The sequence below is a fragment of the Ranitomeya variabilis genome, chromosome 3 (assembly GCF_051348905.1).
Source record: "Ranitomeya variabilis isolate aRanVar5 chromosome 3, aRanVar5.hap1, whole genome shotgun sequence".
Classification (NCBI taxonomy): Eukaryota; Metazoa; Chordata; class Amphibia; order Anura; family Dendrobatidae; genus Ranitomeya; species Ranitomeya variabilis.
Window position 1 is genome coordinate 160,440,858 of NC_135234.1, and position 18,166 is coordinate 160,459,023.

General features: G+C 43.2%; 1 protein-coding gene across 1 annotated transcript in view; it reads right to left on the reverse strand.

Annotated features, from left to right (window-relative positions):
* Positions 1-18,166, reverse strand: part of OTC (ornithine transcarbamylase) — an 87,552-nt gene that overhangs the window by 11,262 nt on the left and 58,124 nt on the right. Inside the window, exon 9 of the mRNA XM_077299471.1 lies at positions 11,443-11,580. Within this exon, the coding sequence (XP_077155586.1) occupies positions 11,443-11,580 (138 nt within the window). The remainder of the gene's footprint in view (positions 1-11,442; positions 11,581-18,166) is intronic.

Consider the following 18,166-nt stretch of genomic DNA (forward strand, 5'->3'; position numbering starts at 1 on the left):
AACCTGTCAACCACAGAATCCACACCAGGACAATCAGAAGGTTCAACTTGCCCCAAAGAAAGACGAGGATGAAAACCAAAATTACAAAAGAAGGGCGAAACCAAGGTAGCCGAACTAGCCCGATTATTAAGGGCAAACTCGGCCAATGGCAAGAAAGCCACCCAATCATCCTGATCAGCAGACACAAAGCATCTCAAATAAGTTTCCAAAGTCTGATTAGTTCACTCGGTCTGGCCATTTGTCTGAGGATGAAATGCGGAAGAAAAAGACAAATCAATGCCCAGCCTAGCACAAAAGGCCCGCCAAAACCTAGAAACAAACTGGGAACCTCTGTCAGACACAATATTCTCCGGAATACCATGCAAACGAACCACATGCTGAAAAAACAACGGAACCAAATCAGAAGAGGAAGGCAATTTAGGCAAAGGCACCAAATGAACCATCTTAGAAAACCGGTCACAAACCACCCAGATAACCGACATCCTCTGGGAAACTGGAAGATCTGAAATAAAATCCATAGAAATATGCGTCCTCTCAGGGACCGGCAAAGGCAAAAGCAACCCACTAGCACGGGAACAACAAGGCTTGGCCCGCGCACAAGTCCCACAGGACTGCACAAAAGAACGCACATCACGCGACAAAGAAGGCCACCAAAAGGACCTACCAACCAAATCTCTGGTACCAAAAATACCAGGATGGCCAGCCAACACAGAACAATGAACCTCAGAAATCACTCTACTAGTCCATCTATCAGGAACAAAGAGTTTCCCCACTGGACAGCGGTCAGGTTTGTCAGCCTGAAATTCCTGCAGAACCCGCCGTAAATCAGGGGAAATGGCAGAAAGGACCACCCCTTCTTTCAGAATGCCGACCGGCTCCAATACCTCAGGAGAATCAGGCAAAAAACTCCTAGAGAGGGCATCAGCCTTAATATTCTTAGAACCCGTAAGATACGAAACCACAAAATCAAAACGGGAGAAAAACAGGGACCATCGAGCCTGTCTAGGATTCAGGCGTTTGGCAGATTCGAGGTAAATCAGATTTTTATGATCAGTCAAGACCACAATACGGTGCTTGACTCCCTCAAGCCAATATCGCCATTCCTCAAATGCCCACTTCATAGCCAACAACTCCCAATTGCCGACATCATAATTGCGTTCAGCAGGCGAAAACTTACGGGAAAAGAAAGTACACGGTTTCATCAAGGAACCATCAGAATTCCTCTGAGACAAAACAGCCCCTGCCCCAATCTCAGAAGCGTCAACCTCAACCTGAAACGGAAGAGAAACATCTGGCTGACGCAACACCGGGGCAGAAGTAAATCGGCGTTTAAGCTCCTGAAAGGCAGAGACAGCCACAGAGGACCAATTCGTTACATCAGCGCCTTTCTTCGTCAAATCGGTCAGGGGTTTAACCACACTGGAGAAGTTAGCAATGAAACGGCGATAAAAATTAGCAAAGCCCAAAAATTTCTGAAGGCTCTTCACGGATGTGGGCTGAATCCAATCATGAATGGCCTGAACCTTAACCGGATCCAGCTCTATAGATGGAGAAAAAATGAAGCCCAAAAAAGAAACCTTCTGCACTCCAAAGAGACACTTAGACCCCTTCACAAACAAAGCATTATCACGAAGGATCTGAAATACCATCCTGACCTGTTTCACATGAGACTCCCAATTATCGGAAAAAATTAAGATGTCATCCAAATATACAATCATGAATTTATCAAGATAATTCCAGAAGATATTATGCATGAAGGACTGAAAAACAGATGGAGCATTAGAGAGCCCGAATGGCATCACAATGTATTCAAAATGGCCTTCGGGCTTATTAAACGCAGTTTTCCATTCGTCACCCTGCTTAATACGAACAAGATTATATGCCCCCCGAAGGTCAATTTTAGTAAACCAACTAGCCCCCTTAATCCTGCCAAACAAATCGGAAAGCAAAGGTAAAGGGTATTGAAACTTGACCGTGATCTTATTCAAGAGGCGATAATCAATACAGGGTCTCAAGGAGCCATCCTTCTTAGCAACAAAAAAAAATCCCGCTCCCAACGGTGAAGAAGATGGCCGAATATGGCCTTTCTCCAAAGACTCCTTAACATAACTCCGCATGGCGGTATGTTCTGGCACAGACAGGTTGAAAAGTCAGCCCTTAGGAAACTTACAGCTTGGAATCAAGTCAATAGCACAATCACAGTCCCTATGCGGTGGAAGGGAAATGGACTTGGGCTCATCGAATACATCCTGAAAATCAGACAAAAACTCTGGAACTTCAGAAGAGGAGGAAGAGGAGATTGACATCACAGGAACGTCATTATGAACCCCCTGACAACCCCAACTAGTCACAGACATAGACTTCCAATCCAGCACAGGATTATGTATCTGCAACCATGGAAAACCCAGCACAATAGCATCATGCAAATTATGCAACACCAGAAAACGACAATCTTCCTGATGGGCTGGCGCCATGCACATGGTCACCTGTGTCCAAAACTGGCGTTTATTTTTAGCCAAAGGTGTAGCATCAATGCCCCTTAAAGGAATAGGGTTCTGCAAAGACTGCAAGGGGAAACCACAACGCCTGGCAAATTCAAAGTCCATTAAGTTCAAAGCGGCGCCTGAATCCACAAACGCCATGAAAGAAAATGATGACAATAAGCAGATCAAGGTCACAGATAACAGAAATTTAGGTTGTACAGTTCCGATGGTAACCGAACTAGCGATTCTCTTTGTAAGCTTTGGGCAGACTGAAATGACATGGGAAGCATCGCCACAATAAAAACACAACCTATTCTGACGTCTGAATCCTTGTTGTTCCGTTCTAGACAGAATCCTATCACACTGCATAGGCTCAGGCATCTGCTCTGAGGACAACGCCACAGCGCGCACAGTTCTGCGCTCCCGCAAGCGCCGACCGATCTGAATGGCCAGAGACATAGAATCACTCAGACCAACAGGCGTGGGAAACCCCACCATAACATCTTCAACAGATTCAGAAAGACCCTTTCTGAAAATTGCCGCCAAAGCATCCTCATTCCATTTAGTCAGCACAGACCATTTTCTAAATTTCTGACAATACAATTCTGCCGCTTCTTGACCCTGAGACAGGGCCAACAAGGTCTTCTCCGCTTGATCCACAGAATTTGGTTCATCATATAATAATCCTAGAGCCTGAAAAAAATGCATCTACATTAAGCAAGGCCGGATTTCCAAATTCCAGGGAAAATGCCCAATCCTGAGGGTCGCCACGCAGCAGGGAGATGACAATTTTAATCTGCTAAATGGGATCACCAGAGGAACGAGGCTTCAGAGCAAAAAACAATTTACAGTTGTTTTTAAAACTCAAAAATTTGGACCTGTCCCCAAAAAACAAATCAGGAGTAGGAATCCTAGGCTCTAAAAGCGGAGTCTGAGCAATATAATCAGAAATACCTTGTACCCTAGCAGCAAGCTGGTCTACACGAGAAACTAATCCCTGAACATCCATGCTAGCACAAGACTCCTCAGTCACCCAGAGGAAAAGAGGGAAGAAAAGACAGAGCAGGCTACAGAAAAAAAAATGGCTCTTTCTTCCTTTCTTCTGAGATGCATTTAACTCATTGTTGGCCAGTTGTACTGTTATGATCTGGTAACCTTGGAGCCGCATGAGAGACTTTCTCAGGAGAGGTGGTACCTGTACTGACCGCAAACCCTAAACTAACACCGCAACTAGAAGTAGCCGTGGGATGTACCTAACCCGTCCTAGACATCTCGACACAGCCGGAGGACTAAATACCCCTATAGATGGAATTGGGAATTCTATCTTGCCTCAGAGCAGAACCCCAAAGGATAGGCAGCCCCCCACAAATATTGACTGTGAGTATAAGAGGAAAGACATACGCAGGCAGAAAAACAGGATTTAGCAAAAGAGGCACTTCTAGCTAAATAGAAAAGGATAGGACAGAATTCTAAGCGGTCAGTATTAAAATCCTAAAAATATCCACAGCAGATAATACAAATATTCCACATCTAACTAAAGACATAGAAAGTATATCTGCATCTCCTGAGAATCCAGCATGACTGAAAAATCCAAACAAAGTCTAAGCTGGACAAAAACACAATAAATTGCACTGAATTGCAAAGCACACTGCATGTGTGCACAGAGACAAAAAAACAGAAACTTATCTTAGCTGAATTTGGCAGCAAGGCATGAGGAGCCAGAGAGAGATGCAATCCCTCCAAGTACAATGGACAACTGGCACAGACTCATGGATCCTGCACACCTAAATACCTAATAGAGCTGCAATCAGCAGAAACACCTGCCCGGATTACAACCCCAAGACAACTGCACTACCACCAACAACCACCGGAGGGAGCCCAAGAGCAGAATTCACAACACATTCCTAAAGACAGGGGGTGGCAGAGCGTCAGTTAGAAGTTAAAACACGTGGTGCCGACTCTCCCTGCAATCCCTGCTCTGACACTTGCCGACAGTGCAGTGTCACAAAGTAATGTGTGGCGTGCCCAGCGGCAGGTGAGGTGACTCACTGTTACCACCCGGCCTGGGCTGAGGTGCAGAGGCGGTGCCCTGTCTCCTGACGACCTGCTGGCTGCTGTGCTGGGAGTCGGACACACACATTGCTGGCCGACTTGGAGCAGTAACCGGCAGCAGAAAGTATAAAAAACATAATTCGCCACCCCACCCCCCACATGGTGCTAGTGATGTGTCGTTCGTGAACGAGTCAGTGATACAAAGAGCTGGCTCCCTGCTGTGAATGAAAGGAGTCGGCTCTGCAGCCTGAGTGAGACGATTTTTTTTTTTTTTTTGCTTTCTTGGCTGGTGCCTGCAGGCAGCTTATCAGAATGTGACTCATGTGGGAGGAGAGAAGTAGCTGTGGACTGTTTCTGAGCACTGGAGAAATGGTGCAGGCAAGCACAGGACAGGGTAGATTGGAAAAGAAAATAAAGGGCTTCCTATTGTTAACCCTTAAGTGCCCCCAGACTACAAGCATTAGGGTATGTTTCCAATTTCAGGAAACGCTGCGTGTTTGATGCTGCGTAGAGCCGCAGCATCAAACACGCAACATCCAGATGTTACAGCATAGTGGAGGGGATTTCATGAAATTCCGTCTCCACTATGCGGTAAAACACGCAGGCGGCAAACCCGCGTAAACGGACATGCGGCGCCTCTTTTCAGAACGCAGCATGTCTGTTTACAATGCGGAACTGCCGTGCACGTGACCGGGACTTATCTCCGGTCACTAGTCTGGTTCTCGTAAACAGCTGATCAGCTGTTTGCGAGAACGCTGTAGTGTAGGTGATCGCTGGAGAGTTATCTCCAGCGATCATCTATCGGCTCTGCTACATCTAGATGTCAGGCATCCAGATGTAGCAGAGCTGGACTCGTCTACACTGTGTGCACATATACAACATACACCATGCAACAACATGCGACGGCATGCAACATGCGACGACATGCAACAACATGCAACATGCTACAACATGCAACAACATGCGACAGCATGCGACAACATGCAACATGCGCCATGCAACGACATGCAACATGCGACAGCATGCGACATGCCACATGCGCCATGCAACGACATGCAACATGCGCCAGCATGCGCCAACATGTGACATGCAACATGCGGCAACATGCGACATGCAACATGCGACATACGACATGCACCATACACTTTTAAATAGGAATATGTTTTACATGTGCGTCAGGTTAGGCGAGTAAAGAGTAAACCAGATTTATTTGTACTGATTTTAGTACGTGGAGGGGGGCGCCGTTTTGCAGTTCGCCTCAGGCAGCAGAAAGGCTAGGTTCACCCCTGATCAGGGGCTCTCCAAACGCAACATGATGCCCGCAAACCATTCCATTAAAGTCTGCATTTTAAAATGTCACTACTTCCCTTCCGAGCCCCAATGTGTGCCCGAACAGTGGTCCCCCCTCATATGGGGTATCAGAGTACTCAGGACAAACTGGAGAACAACTTATGGGGTCCAATTTCTCCTGTTACCCTTGTGAAAATAAAAAATTGGGGGCTAAAAAATAATTTTTGAGGAAATAAAAAAGATTTTTTAATTTTCACGACTCTGCATTATAAACTTCTGTGAAGCACCTGGAGGTTCAAAGTGCTCACCACACATGTAGATAAGTTCCTTAAGGGGTCTAGTTTCCAAAATGGTGTCACTTGTGGGGGGTTTCCACTGTTTACATACATCAGGGGCTCTCCAAATGTGACATGTCGTCAGATCTCAATTCCAGCCAATTCTGCACTGAAAAAGTCAAACGGCGCTCCTTCCCTTCTAAACTCTGCCGTGCGCCCAAACAGTGGTTTACCCCCACATATGGGGTATCAGCGTACTCAGGACAAATTGCACAACAACTTTTGGGGTCTAATTTCTCCTGTTACCCTTGTGAAAATAGAAATTGGGGGGGAGAAAAGATCATTTTTGTGGAGAAAATACAAATTCAGGAGAAATTGCACAACAAATTTTGTGGTTCACTTTCTCTTTTTACACTTGTGAAAATAAAAAAAATTAGTTCTGAAGTAAAATGTTTGCAAAAAAAGTTAAATGTTAATTTTTTCCTTGCACATTGCTTCAGTTCCTGTGAAGCACGTAAAGGGTTAATAAACTTCTTGAATGTGGTTTTGAGCACCTTGAGGGGTGCAGTGTTTAGAATGGTGTTTGGGTATTTTTTGTCATGTACACCCCTCAAAGTGACTTTAAATGTGAGATGGTCCCTAAAAAAATGGTTTTGTAAATTTTGTTGTAAAAATTAGAAATCGCGGGTCAACCTTTAACCCTTATAACTTCCTAACAAAAAAAAATGTTTCCAAAATTGTGTTTATGTAAAGTAGACATGTGGGAAATGTTATTTACCGTATTTTCCGGCGTATAAGATGACTTTTTAACCCCTAAAATTTGTCCCAAAAGTCGGGGGTCGTCTTATATGCCAGGTACGGCATGTGCAGGGAGCGATCCTGGATGTTCCCAGGGTCTGAAGGAGAGGAAACTCCTGGGATCCATATTCATGTAAAAAATAAAGAATAAAAATAAAAAATATGTATATACTCACCCCTCTGAGAAGCCTGGCTGTCACCGCTGCAAGCGTCTGCCTCCGTTCCTAAGAATTGCAGAGCGTGAAGGACCTTCGATGACGTCACGGTCAGGTAACCGGTCACATGAGCGGTCACGGACCAATCACAGGACTGCGACGTCATCGAGGGTCCTTCATGCTCTGCAATTCTTAGGAACGGAGGCAGACGCTTGCAGCAGTGACAGCCAGGCTTCTCGGAGGGGTGAGTATATACATATTTTTTTTTTTTATTCTTTATTTTTAACATGAATATGGATCCCAGGGCCTGAAGGAGAGTCTCCTCTCCTTCAGACCCTGGGAACCACACGCCGTATAAGATGACTGGGCGTATAAGATGACCCCCGTCTTATACAGCGGGCATATCCCAAATTCCATATTTTATATGGAAAAGTTGGGGGTCGTCTTATACGCCAGTCGTCTTATACACCAGAAAATACAGTATTAAGTATTTTGTGTGACATATCTCTCTGATTTAAGGGCATAAAAATTTAAAATTTGAAAATTACACAATTTTATTTTTTTTCCCATATTTTCGCTTTTTCATAAATAAACGCAAGTAATATCGAAGAAATGTTACCACAAACATGAAGTACAATATGTCATGAAAAACAATCCCAGAATCAGTGGGATCCGTCAAAGCGCTCCAGAGTCATAAAGTGACAGTGGTCAGAATTGTAAAAATTGGCCTTGTCATTAAGCTGGAAATTGGGTCATCACTAAAGGGTTGAAAAAAAAATGATGACACTCAGGCGGTAAAAACGTACATATTGGCCAAACAGGGATGAAAATTTGCTCCAGCACAATGATGAAAATTGCTCCATTTTTATATACATATACAGTGCCTTGTGAAAGTATTGCAAAAACTGAAAAGTGGGGTGTGCAATATTATTCGGGCCCTTTACTTTCAGTGCAGCAAACTCACTCCAGAAGTTCATTGTGGATCTCTGAATGATCTAATGTTGTCCTAAATGGCTAATGATGATAAATAATCCATCTGTGTGTAATCAAGTCTCCATATAAATGCACCTGCTCTGTGATAGTCTTAGGGTTCTGTTTGAAGCACAGAGAGCATCATGAAGACCAAGGAACACAACAGGCAGGTCCGTGATACTGTTGTGGAGAAGTTTAAAGCCGGATTTGGATACAAAATGATTTCCAAAACTTTAAACATCCCAAGGAGCACTGTGCAGGTGATCATATTGAAATGGAAGGAGTATCATACCACTGCAAATCTAACAAGACCCAGCCATCCCTCTAAACTTTCATCTCAAACAAGGAGAAGACTGATCAGAGATGCAGCCAAGAGGCCCATGATCTCTCTGGATGAACTGCAGAGATCTACAGATGAGGTGGGACAGTCTGTCCATAGGACAACAATCAGTCGTACACTGCACAAATCTGGCCTTTATTGAAGAGAGGCAAGAAGAAAGCCATTTCTCAATGATATCCATAAAAAGTGTAATTTAAAGTTTGCAACAAGCCACCTGGGAGACACACCAAACATGTGGAAGAAGGTGGTCTGGTCAGATGAAACCAAAATCGAACAATATGTTTGGCATAAAGGCAACACAGCTCATCACCCTGAACACACCATCCCCACTGTCAAACATGGTGGTGGCAGTATCATAGTTTGGGCCTGCTTTTCTTTAGCAGGGACAGGGAAGATGGTTAAAATTGATGGATGGAGCCAAATACAGGACAATTCTTGAAGAAAACCTGTTGGAGTCTGCAAAAGACCTGAGACTGGGACGGAGATTTGTCTTCCAACAAGACAATGATCCCAAACATAATGCAAAATCTACAATGGAATGTTTCACAAATAAATGTATCCAGGTGTTAGAATGGCCAAGACAATGTCCAGACCTCAATCCAATTGAGAATCTTTGGAAAGAGCTGAAAACTGCTGTTCACAAACGATCTCCGTCAAACCTCACTGAGCTCGAGCTGTTTGCCAAGGAAGAATGGGCAAGAATTTCAGTCTCTCAATGTACAAAACTGATAGAGACATACCCCAAGCAACTTGCAGCTGTAATCGCAGCAAAAGGTGGCACAACAAAGTATTAAGTTAAAGGGACCAAATAATATCGCACTCCCCACTTTTCAGTTTTTGAATTTCCATAAAAATTTAAAATAACCAATAAATTTCATTCAACTTCCCAATTGTGTTCCCCTTGTTGTTGACTCTTCACCAAAAATTTACATTTGGTATCTTTATGTTTGAAGCATGATATGTTGGAAAAGGTTGAAAAGTTCCAGGGGGCCAAATACTCTCGCAAGGCACTGTAAGAAAAATCACGGACTACTGAAAGAGGCCTTATAGATCATACAATTTAATTTTCCTCATAGATCACATGATTTTTCACACACATTATTCTTTGGAATATTACAGTGGCATGTAAAAGTTTGGGCACCTCTGGTCAAAATTACTGTTATTGTGAACGTTGAGCAAGTTGAAGATGAAATGATCTCCAAAAGGCCTAAAACTAGAGATGACACATTTTGTAGTTTAGGCAAATATATATAGTCATTTTTTACATTTTAAAAATTACAAAAAAGAAAAATGGGCCAATGCAAAATTTGGGCACCCTTGGAAATTTGTGCTTTCAGATAACTTTGACCGAGGTTTCAGACCTTAATTAGCCTGTCATAGTTATGGCTTGTTCACTATCATCATTAGAAAAGGCCAGGTGATGCAAATTTTTCAGCTTTATAAAAACCTTTGTGCCACAATAAGCAGCCATGGGTTATTATAAAAAACTGCCTAGCAATTCTGAAAATGAAAATGATAGAGGCCCACAAAGCAAGAGAATCTAGGAGAAGATAGCAAAGCATTTTCAAGTTGCCCTTTCCTCAGTCAAATGCAATTAAGAAATGGCAGTTAACAGGAACAGCGGAGATCAAGATAAGGTCTGGAAGACCAAGCAAAATTTCAGTGAGAGCTGCTAGTAGGAATCCTAGAGAGGCTATTCAGAACCCCTGCATGACTGCAAAAAGACTTTCAGAAAGATTTAGCAGACTCTGGAGTTGTGGTAAATTGTTCTACTGTCCAGAGACACCTGCAAAAAATGGCCTTCCTGGAAGAATCATTAGAAGAAAACATCTCCTAAATCCTCACCATAAAATGCAGAATCAGAAACACTCAAAAGAACATCTAAACAAGCCTGATGTATTTTGAAAACATGTCCTGTGAAGCAATGAGGTTAAAATAGAACTGTTGGGCCACAATGATCAAAGGTATCTGTGGAGAAAATATGGGCCCAGAATTTCAGGAACAGAACATCTCACCAACCATTAAGCATGAGGGTGGATCAATCAATCATGATTTGGGGGTGTGTTGCAGCCAATGGCATGGGGAACATTTCACGTGTAGAGGGAAGAATGGATTCAATAAAATTTCAACAAATTCTTGATGCAAACACAACACCAACTGTAAAATGCTGACGTTTAAAAGAGGATGACTTGTACAAATGAATAATGATCTTAAACACAAGTCAAAAGCCACAATAGACTACCTCAAAAGGCGCAAGTTGAAGGTTTTACTATGCCCCTCAAAGTCCCCTGATCTGAATATCATTGAAAATCTGTGGCTAGACCTCAAAATAACGGCGCATGCAAGACGTCCCAGGAATCTCACAGAATTGGAAGAATTTTCCAAGGAAGAATGGATGGATATCCCTCAAACAAGAATTGAAAGACTCTTGTCTGGCTATGAAAAGCATTTACAAGCTGTGGTATTTGCAAAAGGATGTGCTACTAGGTACTTACCATGCAGGGTGTCCAAACTTTTGAATCGGCCCATTTTCCTTTTAATAATTTTTTAAATGTAGAAAATGGCAATATATATTTTTTTTTACTAACATACTAAGTAAATGTGTCATCTTTAACTTTAATATCTTTAGAGATAATTTCATCTTCAACTTGCCTAACTGTTCACAATAACAGTAATTTTGACCAGGGGGGCCCATATTTTTAAATGCCATAGTATTTATTCTTGTGGCATTTTTTTTAACCATTTTTTTTATTACCAAAAACAATACAGTGTGACAGGGTCACTGGCACAGTGTATGAAGGGAGATATGTGTCACTGCGCATATTAGCGTCAGTGATGTAAAACCAGAATAGTTTTCCTCCAGCACGCTATGAGTTGAAAGGGTTAAGTTATGTTTTGGGTCAATAGTATTTTTTCAAAAGGCTGCATGCCAGGAAACCAATCACCAATCAGAACCAGTAGAGGCAGTGATGATTTCCAATATCATTATTAGGGGTAATAGATTTTTAACTTATGAAAATATATACGGTAGTTATTTTCATACTAGTTTTTTTACCCCTAAATCATTTTTATCTTACCATAATTGTCCACTTTCTATTCTCTGCTTCTTGGAAAACTAGAGATTTAGGGGAATAGAAAACCTCATCATCAACTTCTTCTGGTTTTCTTGGTAAACAGTGAAGAAAGGTCCAGTTGGAAGCTGCCAGCTTAGCTGTCTATAGAATAAAAAGGAATACAAATGTAAGAAAATACGGGTAACTTCACAAGTTTAATTATATTTATTAATCGTATAGGCTCAGTAGAACAAGAGATCAAAAAAGGGTATGTGCACACAATCTCTTTTTTATGTTGACTCTGAAAAAGCACTAATTAAACATTTAAAAGAATGATCTGCAATGTAAACCGACTTGCTGTTCCTATGTTCAGTCTTATCAGTCTTTTAACTACTTCAGGTTTGCCAAGATGTAAAAAGAAGTGAACTGATTCTTCAGGCATTTTCCACTTTCAAGACACTCTAAACTTTATAATACAAATCAATGGGAAGGCTCAAAAGATGTCTGGACATCTTTTTAAGCATTTTGTCAGCATTCTTGCTTAACCCCTTTACCAAAAGGGTGTTTTGCCCGTTAATGACCAGGCCAATTTTTACAATTCTGACCACTGTCCCTTTATGAGGTTATAACTCTGGAATGCTTCAACGAATCCTGGTGATTCTGACATTGTTTTCTTGAGACATATTGTACTTCATGATAGTGGTAACATTTCTTTGATATTACCTGCGTTTATTTGTGAAAAAAATGGAAATTTGGCGACAATTTTGAAAATATCGCAATTTTCCAACTTTGAATTTTTATACAATTAAATCACAGAGTTATGTCACACAAAATACTTAATAAGTAACATTTCCCACATGTCTACTTTACATCAGCACAATTTTGGAACCAAAATTTTTTTCTGTTAGGGAGTTATAAGGGTTAAAAGTTGACCAGCAATTTCTCATTTTTACAACGCCATTTTTTTTTTAGGGACCACATCTCATTTGAAGTCATTTTGAGGGGTCTATATGATAGAAAATAACCAAGTGTGACACCATGCTAAAAACTGTACCCCTCAAGGTGCTCAAAACCACATTCAAGAAGTTTATTTACCCTTCAGGTGTTTCACAGGAATTTTTGGAATGTTGAAATAAAAATAAACATTTAACTTTTTTTCACAAAAAATTTACTTCAGCTCCAATTTGTTTTATTTTACCAAGGGTAACAGGAGAAAATCGACCACAAAAGTTGTTGTACAATTTGTTCTGAGTACGCCGATACCCCATATGTGGGGGTAAACCACTGTTTGGGCGCATGGCAGAGCTCGGAAGCGAAGGAGCGCCATTTGACTTCTCAATGCAAAATTGACTGGAATTGAGATGGGACGCTATCATGATCTCCATGGCCAGAGAACTAGCATAAGCCTCAATAGGAACAAGCTCTTGGAAGATGTAACTGTACTGACCATGAACTAAACCTACCGCATCATCTAGAAGTAGCCAGGTAGCATGTCCTACTTTTTATCCCTATATGCCCAGCGCCGGCCGGAGAACTAAATAATGCTAGCAGAGGGAAATATAAGACCTGACTCACCTCTAGAGAAATGCCCAAAAAGGAGACAGAAGCCCCCCACATATATTGGCGGTGATATGAGATGAAACAACAAACGCAGCAGGAAAATAGTTTTAGCAAATTTGAGGTCCGCTTTCTAGATAGCAGAAGACAGAAAGCATACTTTCATGGTCAGTAGAAAACCCTAACAAAACACATCCAGAAATTACTTTAGGACTCTGGCATTAACTCATAATACCAGAGTGGCAATTCCTGATCAACAAGAGCTTTCCAGACACAGTAACGAAACTGCAGCTGTGAACTGGAACCAAAATACAAAAACAAAACATGGACGAATGTCCAACTTATCTAGTAGATGTCTGGGAGCAGGAACAAGCACAGAGAGGCTTCTGATAACATTGTTGACCGGCAAGCATCTAACAGAGAAGCCAGGTTATATAGCGACACCCAGATCTAATCAGAACAGGTGAACAGGGAAGATGATGTCACAAGTTCAATTCCACCAGTAGCCACCGGGGGAGCCCAGAATCCAAATTCACAACAGTACCCCCCCCTCAAGGAGGGGGCACCGAACCCTCACCAGAACCACCAGGGCGATCAGGATGGGCCCTATGAAAGGCACGAACCAGATCAGAGGCATGAACATCAGATGCAGTGACCCAAGAATTATCCTCCTGGCCGTATCCCTTCCACTTGACCAGATACTGGAGTCTCCGTCTGGAAACACGGGAGTCTAGGATTTTTTCTACAACGTACTCCAACTCACCCTCAACCAACACCGGAGCAGGAGGGTCAACGGAAGGCACAACCGGTGCCTCATACCTGCGCAATAACGACCGATGAAAAACGTTATGAATAGAAAAGGATGCAGGGAGGTCCAAACGGAAGGAAACAGGGTTAAGAATCTCCAATATTTTATACGGACCGATGAACCGAGGCTTAAACTTAGGAGATGAGACCCTCATAGGGACAAAACGAGAAGACAACCACACCAAATCTCCAACACAAAGCCGAGGACCAACACGACGGTGACGGTTGGCAAAAAGCTGAGTCTTCTCCTGGGACAACTTTAAATTGTCCATCACCTGCCCCCAGATATGATGCAATCTCTCCACCACCGCATCCACTCCAGGACAATCCGAGGATTCCATCTGACCGGAGGAAAATCGAGGGTGGAACCCCGAATTACAGAAAAACGGGGACACCAAAGTGGCAGAGCTGGCCCGATTATTGAGGGCGAACTCCGCCAATGGCAAAAAAGCAACCCAATCATCCTGGTCAGCAGACACAAAACACCTCAGATATGTCTCCAGGGTCTGATTAGTCCGCTCGGTCTGGCCATTAGTCTGAGGGTGAAAAGCAGACGAAAAAGACAAATCTATGCCCATCCTAGCACAGAATGCCCGCCAAAATCTAGACACAAATTGGGTTCCTCTGTCAGAAACGATATTCTCAGGAATACCATGCAAACGAACAACATTTTGAAAAAACAGGGGCACCAACTCGGAAGAAGAAGGCAATTTGGGCAGGGGAACCAAATGGACCATCTTAGAAAAACGGTCACACACCACCCAGATGACAGACATCTTCTGAGAAACAGGCAGATCTGAAATAAAATCCATCGAGATGTGTGTCCAAGGCCTCTTAGGAATAGGCAAGGGCAACAATAACCCACTAGCCCGAGAACAACAAGGCTTGGCCCGAGCACAAACGTCACAAGACTGCACAAAGCCTCGCACATCTCGTGACAGGGAAGGCCACCAGAAGGATCTTGCCACCAAATCCCTGGTACCAAAAATTCCAGGATGACCTGCCAATGCAGAAGAATGTACCTCAGAGATGACTCTACTGGTCCAATCATCAGGAACAAACAACCTATCAGGCGGACAACGATCCGGTCTATCCGCCTGAAACTCCTGCAAGGCCCGCCGCAGGTCTGGAGAAACGGCTGACAAGATAACTCCCTCCTTAAGAATACCTGTGGGGTCAGAGTTGCCGGGTGAATCAGGCTCAAAACTCCTAGAAAGGGCATCCGCCTTAACATTCTTAGAACCCGGTAGGTACGATACCACAAAATTAAACCGAGAGAAAAATAATGACCAGCGCGCCTGTCTAGGATTCAGGCGCCTGGCGGTCTCAAGATAGATCAAATTTTTGTGGTCAGTCAATACCACCACCTGATGTCTGGCCCCCTCGAGTCAATGGCGCCACTCCTCAAACGCCCACTTCATGGCCAAAAGCTCCCGATTCCCAACATCATAATTCCGCTCAGCGGGCGAAAATTTACGGGAAAAGAAGGCACAAGGCCTCATCACGGCGCAGTCAGAACTTTTCTGCGACAACACTGCCCCAGCCCCGATCTCAGAAGCGTCGACCTCAACCTGAAAAGGAAGAGTCACATCAGGCTGACGCAACACAGGGGCAGAAGAAAAACGGCGCTTAAGCTCCTGAAAGGCCTCCACAGCATCAGGGGACCAATTAGCAACATCAGCACCCTGTCTAGTCAAATCGGTCAATGGCTTAACGACATCCGAAAAACCAGAAATAAATCGACGATAAAAGTTGGCAAAGCCCAAAAATTTCTGAAGACCTTTAAGAGAAGAGGGCTGCGTCCAATCACAAATAGCTTGAACCTTGACAGGATCCATCTCAATGGAAGAGGGAGAAAAAATATATCCCAAAAAGGAAATTCTCTGAACCCCAAAAACGCACTTAGAACCCTTGACACACAGAGAATTAGACCGCAAAACCTGAAAAACCCTCTTAACTTGCCGGACATGAGAGTCCCAGTCATCCGAAAAAATCAGAATATCATCCAGATACACTATCATAAATTTATCCAAAAAATCGCGGAAAATATCATGCATAAAGGACTGGAAGACTGAAGGGGCATTAGAAAGACCAAAAGGCATCACCAAATACTCAAAGTGGCCCTCGGGCGTATTAAATGCGGTTTTCCACTCATCCCCCTGCCTGATCCGCACCAAATTATACGCCCCACGGAGATCAATCTTAGAGAACCACTTGGCCCCCTTTATGCGAGCAAACAAATCAGTCAGCAACGGCAATGGGTATTGATATTTAACCGTGATTTTATTCAAAAGCCGATAATCAATACATGGTCTCAAAGAGCCGTCTTTTTTTGACACAAAGAAAAAACCGGCTCCTAAGGGAGATGACGATGGACGAATATGTCCCTTTTCCAAGGACTCCTTTACATATTCTCGCATAGCAGTATGTTCAGGCACAGACAGATTAAATAAACGACCCTTTGGGTATTTACTACCCGGAATTAAATCTATAGCACAATCGCACTCCCGGTGCGGAGGTAATGAACCCAGCTTGGGTTCTTCAAAGACGTCACGATAATCAGACAGGAACTCAGGGATTTCAGAGGGAATAGATGATGAAATGGACACCAAAGGTACGTCCCCATGAGTCCCCTTACATCCCCAGCTCAACACAGACATAGCTCTCCAGTCAAGGACTGGGTTGTGAGACTGCAACCATGGCAATCCCAGCACCAAATCATCATGTAGATTATACAGCACCAGAAAACGAATAGTCTCCTGGTGATCCGGATTAATACACATAGTCACTTGTGTCCAGTATTGTGGTTTATTATTAGCCAATGGGGTGGAGTCAATCCCCTTCAGAGGAATAAGAGTCTCCAAAGGCTCTAAATCATACCCACAACGATTGGCAAAGGACCAATCCATAAGACTCAACGCGGCGCCAGAGTCGATATAGGCGTCCGTAGTAATAGATGACAAAGAGCAAATCAGGGTCACAGACAAAATAAATTTAGACTGTAAAGTGCCAATGGGAACGGATTTATCAAGCTTTTTAGTACGCTTAGAGCATGCTGATATAACATGAGTAGAATCCCCACAATAGAAACACAACCCATTTTTCCGTCTAAAATTCTGCCGCTCGCTTCTGGACAGAATTCTATCACACTGCATGTTTTCTGGCGTCTTCTCAGTGGACACCGCCAGATGGTGCACTGGTTTGCGCTCCCGCAGACGCCTATCGATCTGAATGGCCATTGTCATGGACTCATTCAGACCTGCAGGCACAGGGAACCCCACCATAACATCCTTAATGGCATCAGAAAGACCCTCTCTGAAAGTAGCCGCCAAGGCGCACTCATTCCACTGAGTAAGCACAGACCATTTACGGAATCTTTGGCAGTAAATTTCAGCTTCATCTTGCCCCTGCGATAGGGACATCAAAGTTTTTTCTGCCTGAAGTTCCAAATGAGGTTCCTCATAAAGCAAGCCCAAGGCCAGAAAAAACGCATCCACATTGCGCAACGCAGGATCCCCTGGTGCCAATGCAAAAGCCCAATCTTGAGGGTCGCCGCGGAGCAAGGAAATCACAATCCCAACCTGCTGTGCCGGGTCTCCAGCAGAACGAGATTTCAGGGACAAAAATAACTTACAATTATTTCTAAAATTCTGAAAGCTAGATCTATTCCCTGAGAAGAATTCCGGCAAAGGAATTCTCGGCTCTGATACCGGAGCATGAACAACAAAATCTTGCAAACTTTGTACTTTCGTGGCGAGATTATTCAAACCTGCAGTTACACTCTGTAGATCCATTATAGACAGGTGAACATAGAGCCATTCAAAGATTAGAAGGAGAGAGAAAAAAAAGAAAGACTGCAGCATAGACAGACTGGCAAGTGATCCAATCAAGAGCACACTCACAACTAGAGAAAAAAAAAAAAAAAAAACTCTCAGCAGACTTCTTATTTCTCTCCTTTCTCAGCCAAGGATTTTAACCCTTTAGTGGTCCGGTCAAACTATCATGATCTCCATGGCCAGAGAACTAGCATAAGCCTCAATAGGAACAAGCTCTTGGAAGATGTAACTGTACTGACCATGAACTAAACCTACCGCATCATCTAGAAGTAGCCAGGTAGCATGTCCTACTTTTTATCCCTATATGCCCAGCGCCGGCCGGAGAACTAAATAATGCTAGCAGAGGGAAATATAAGACCTGACTCACCTCTAGAGAAATGCCCAAAAAGGAGACAGAAGCCCCCCACATATATTGGCGGTGATATGAGATGAAACAACAAACGCAGCAGGAAAATAGTTTTAGCAAATTTGAGGTCCGCTTTCTAGATAGCAGAAGACAGAAAGCATACTTTCATGGTCAGTAGAAAACCCTAACAAAACACATCCAG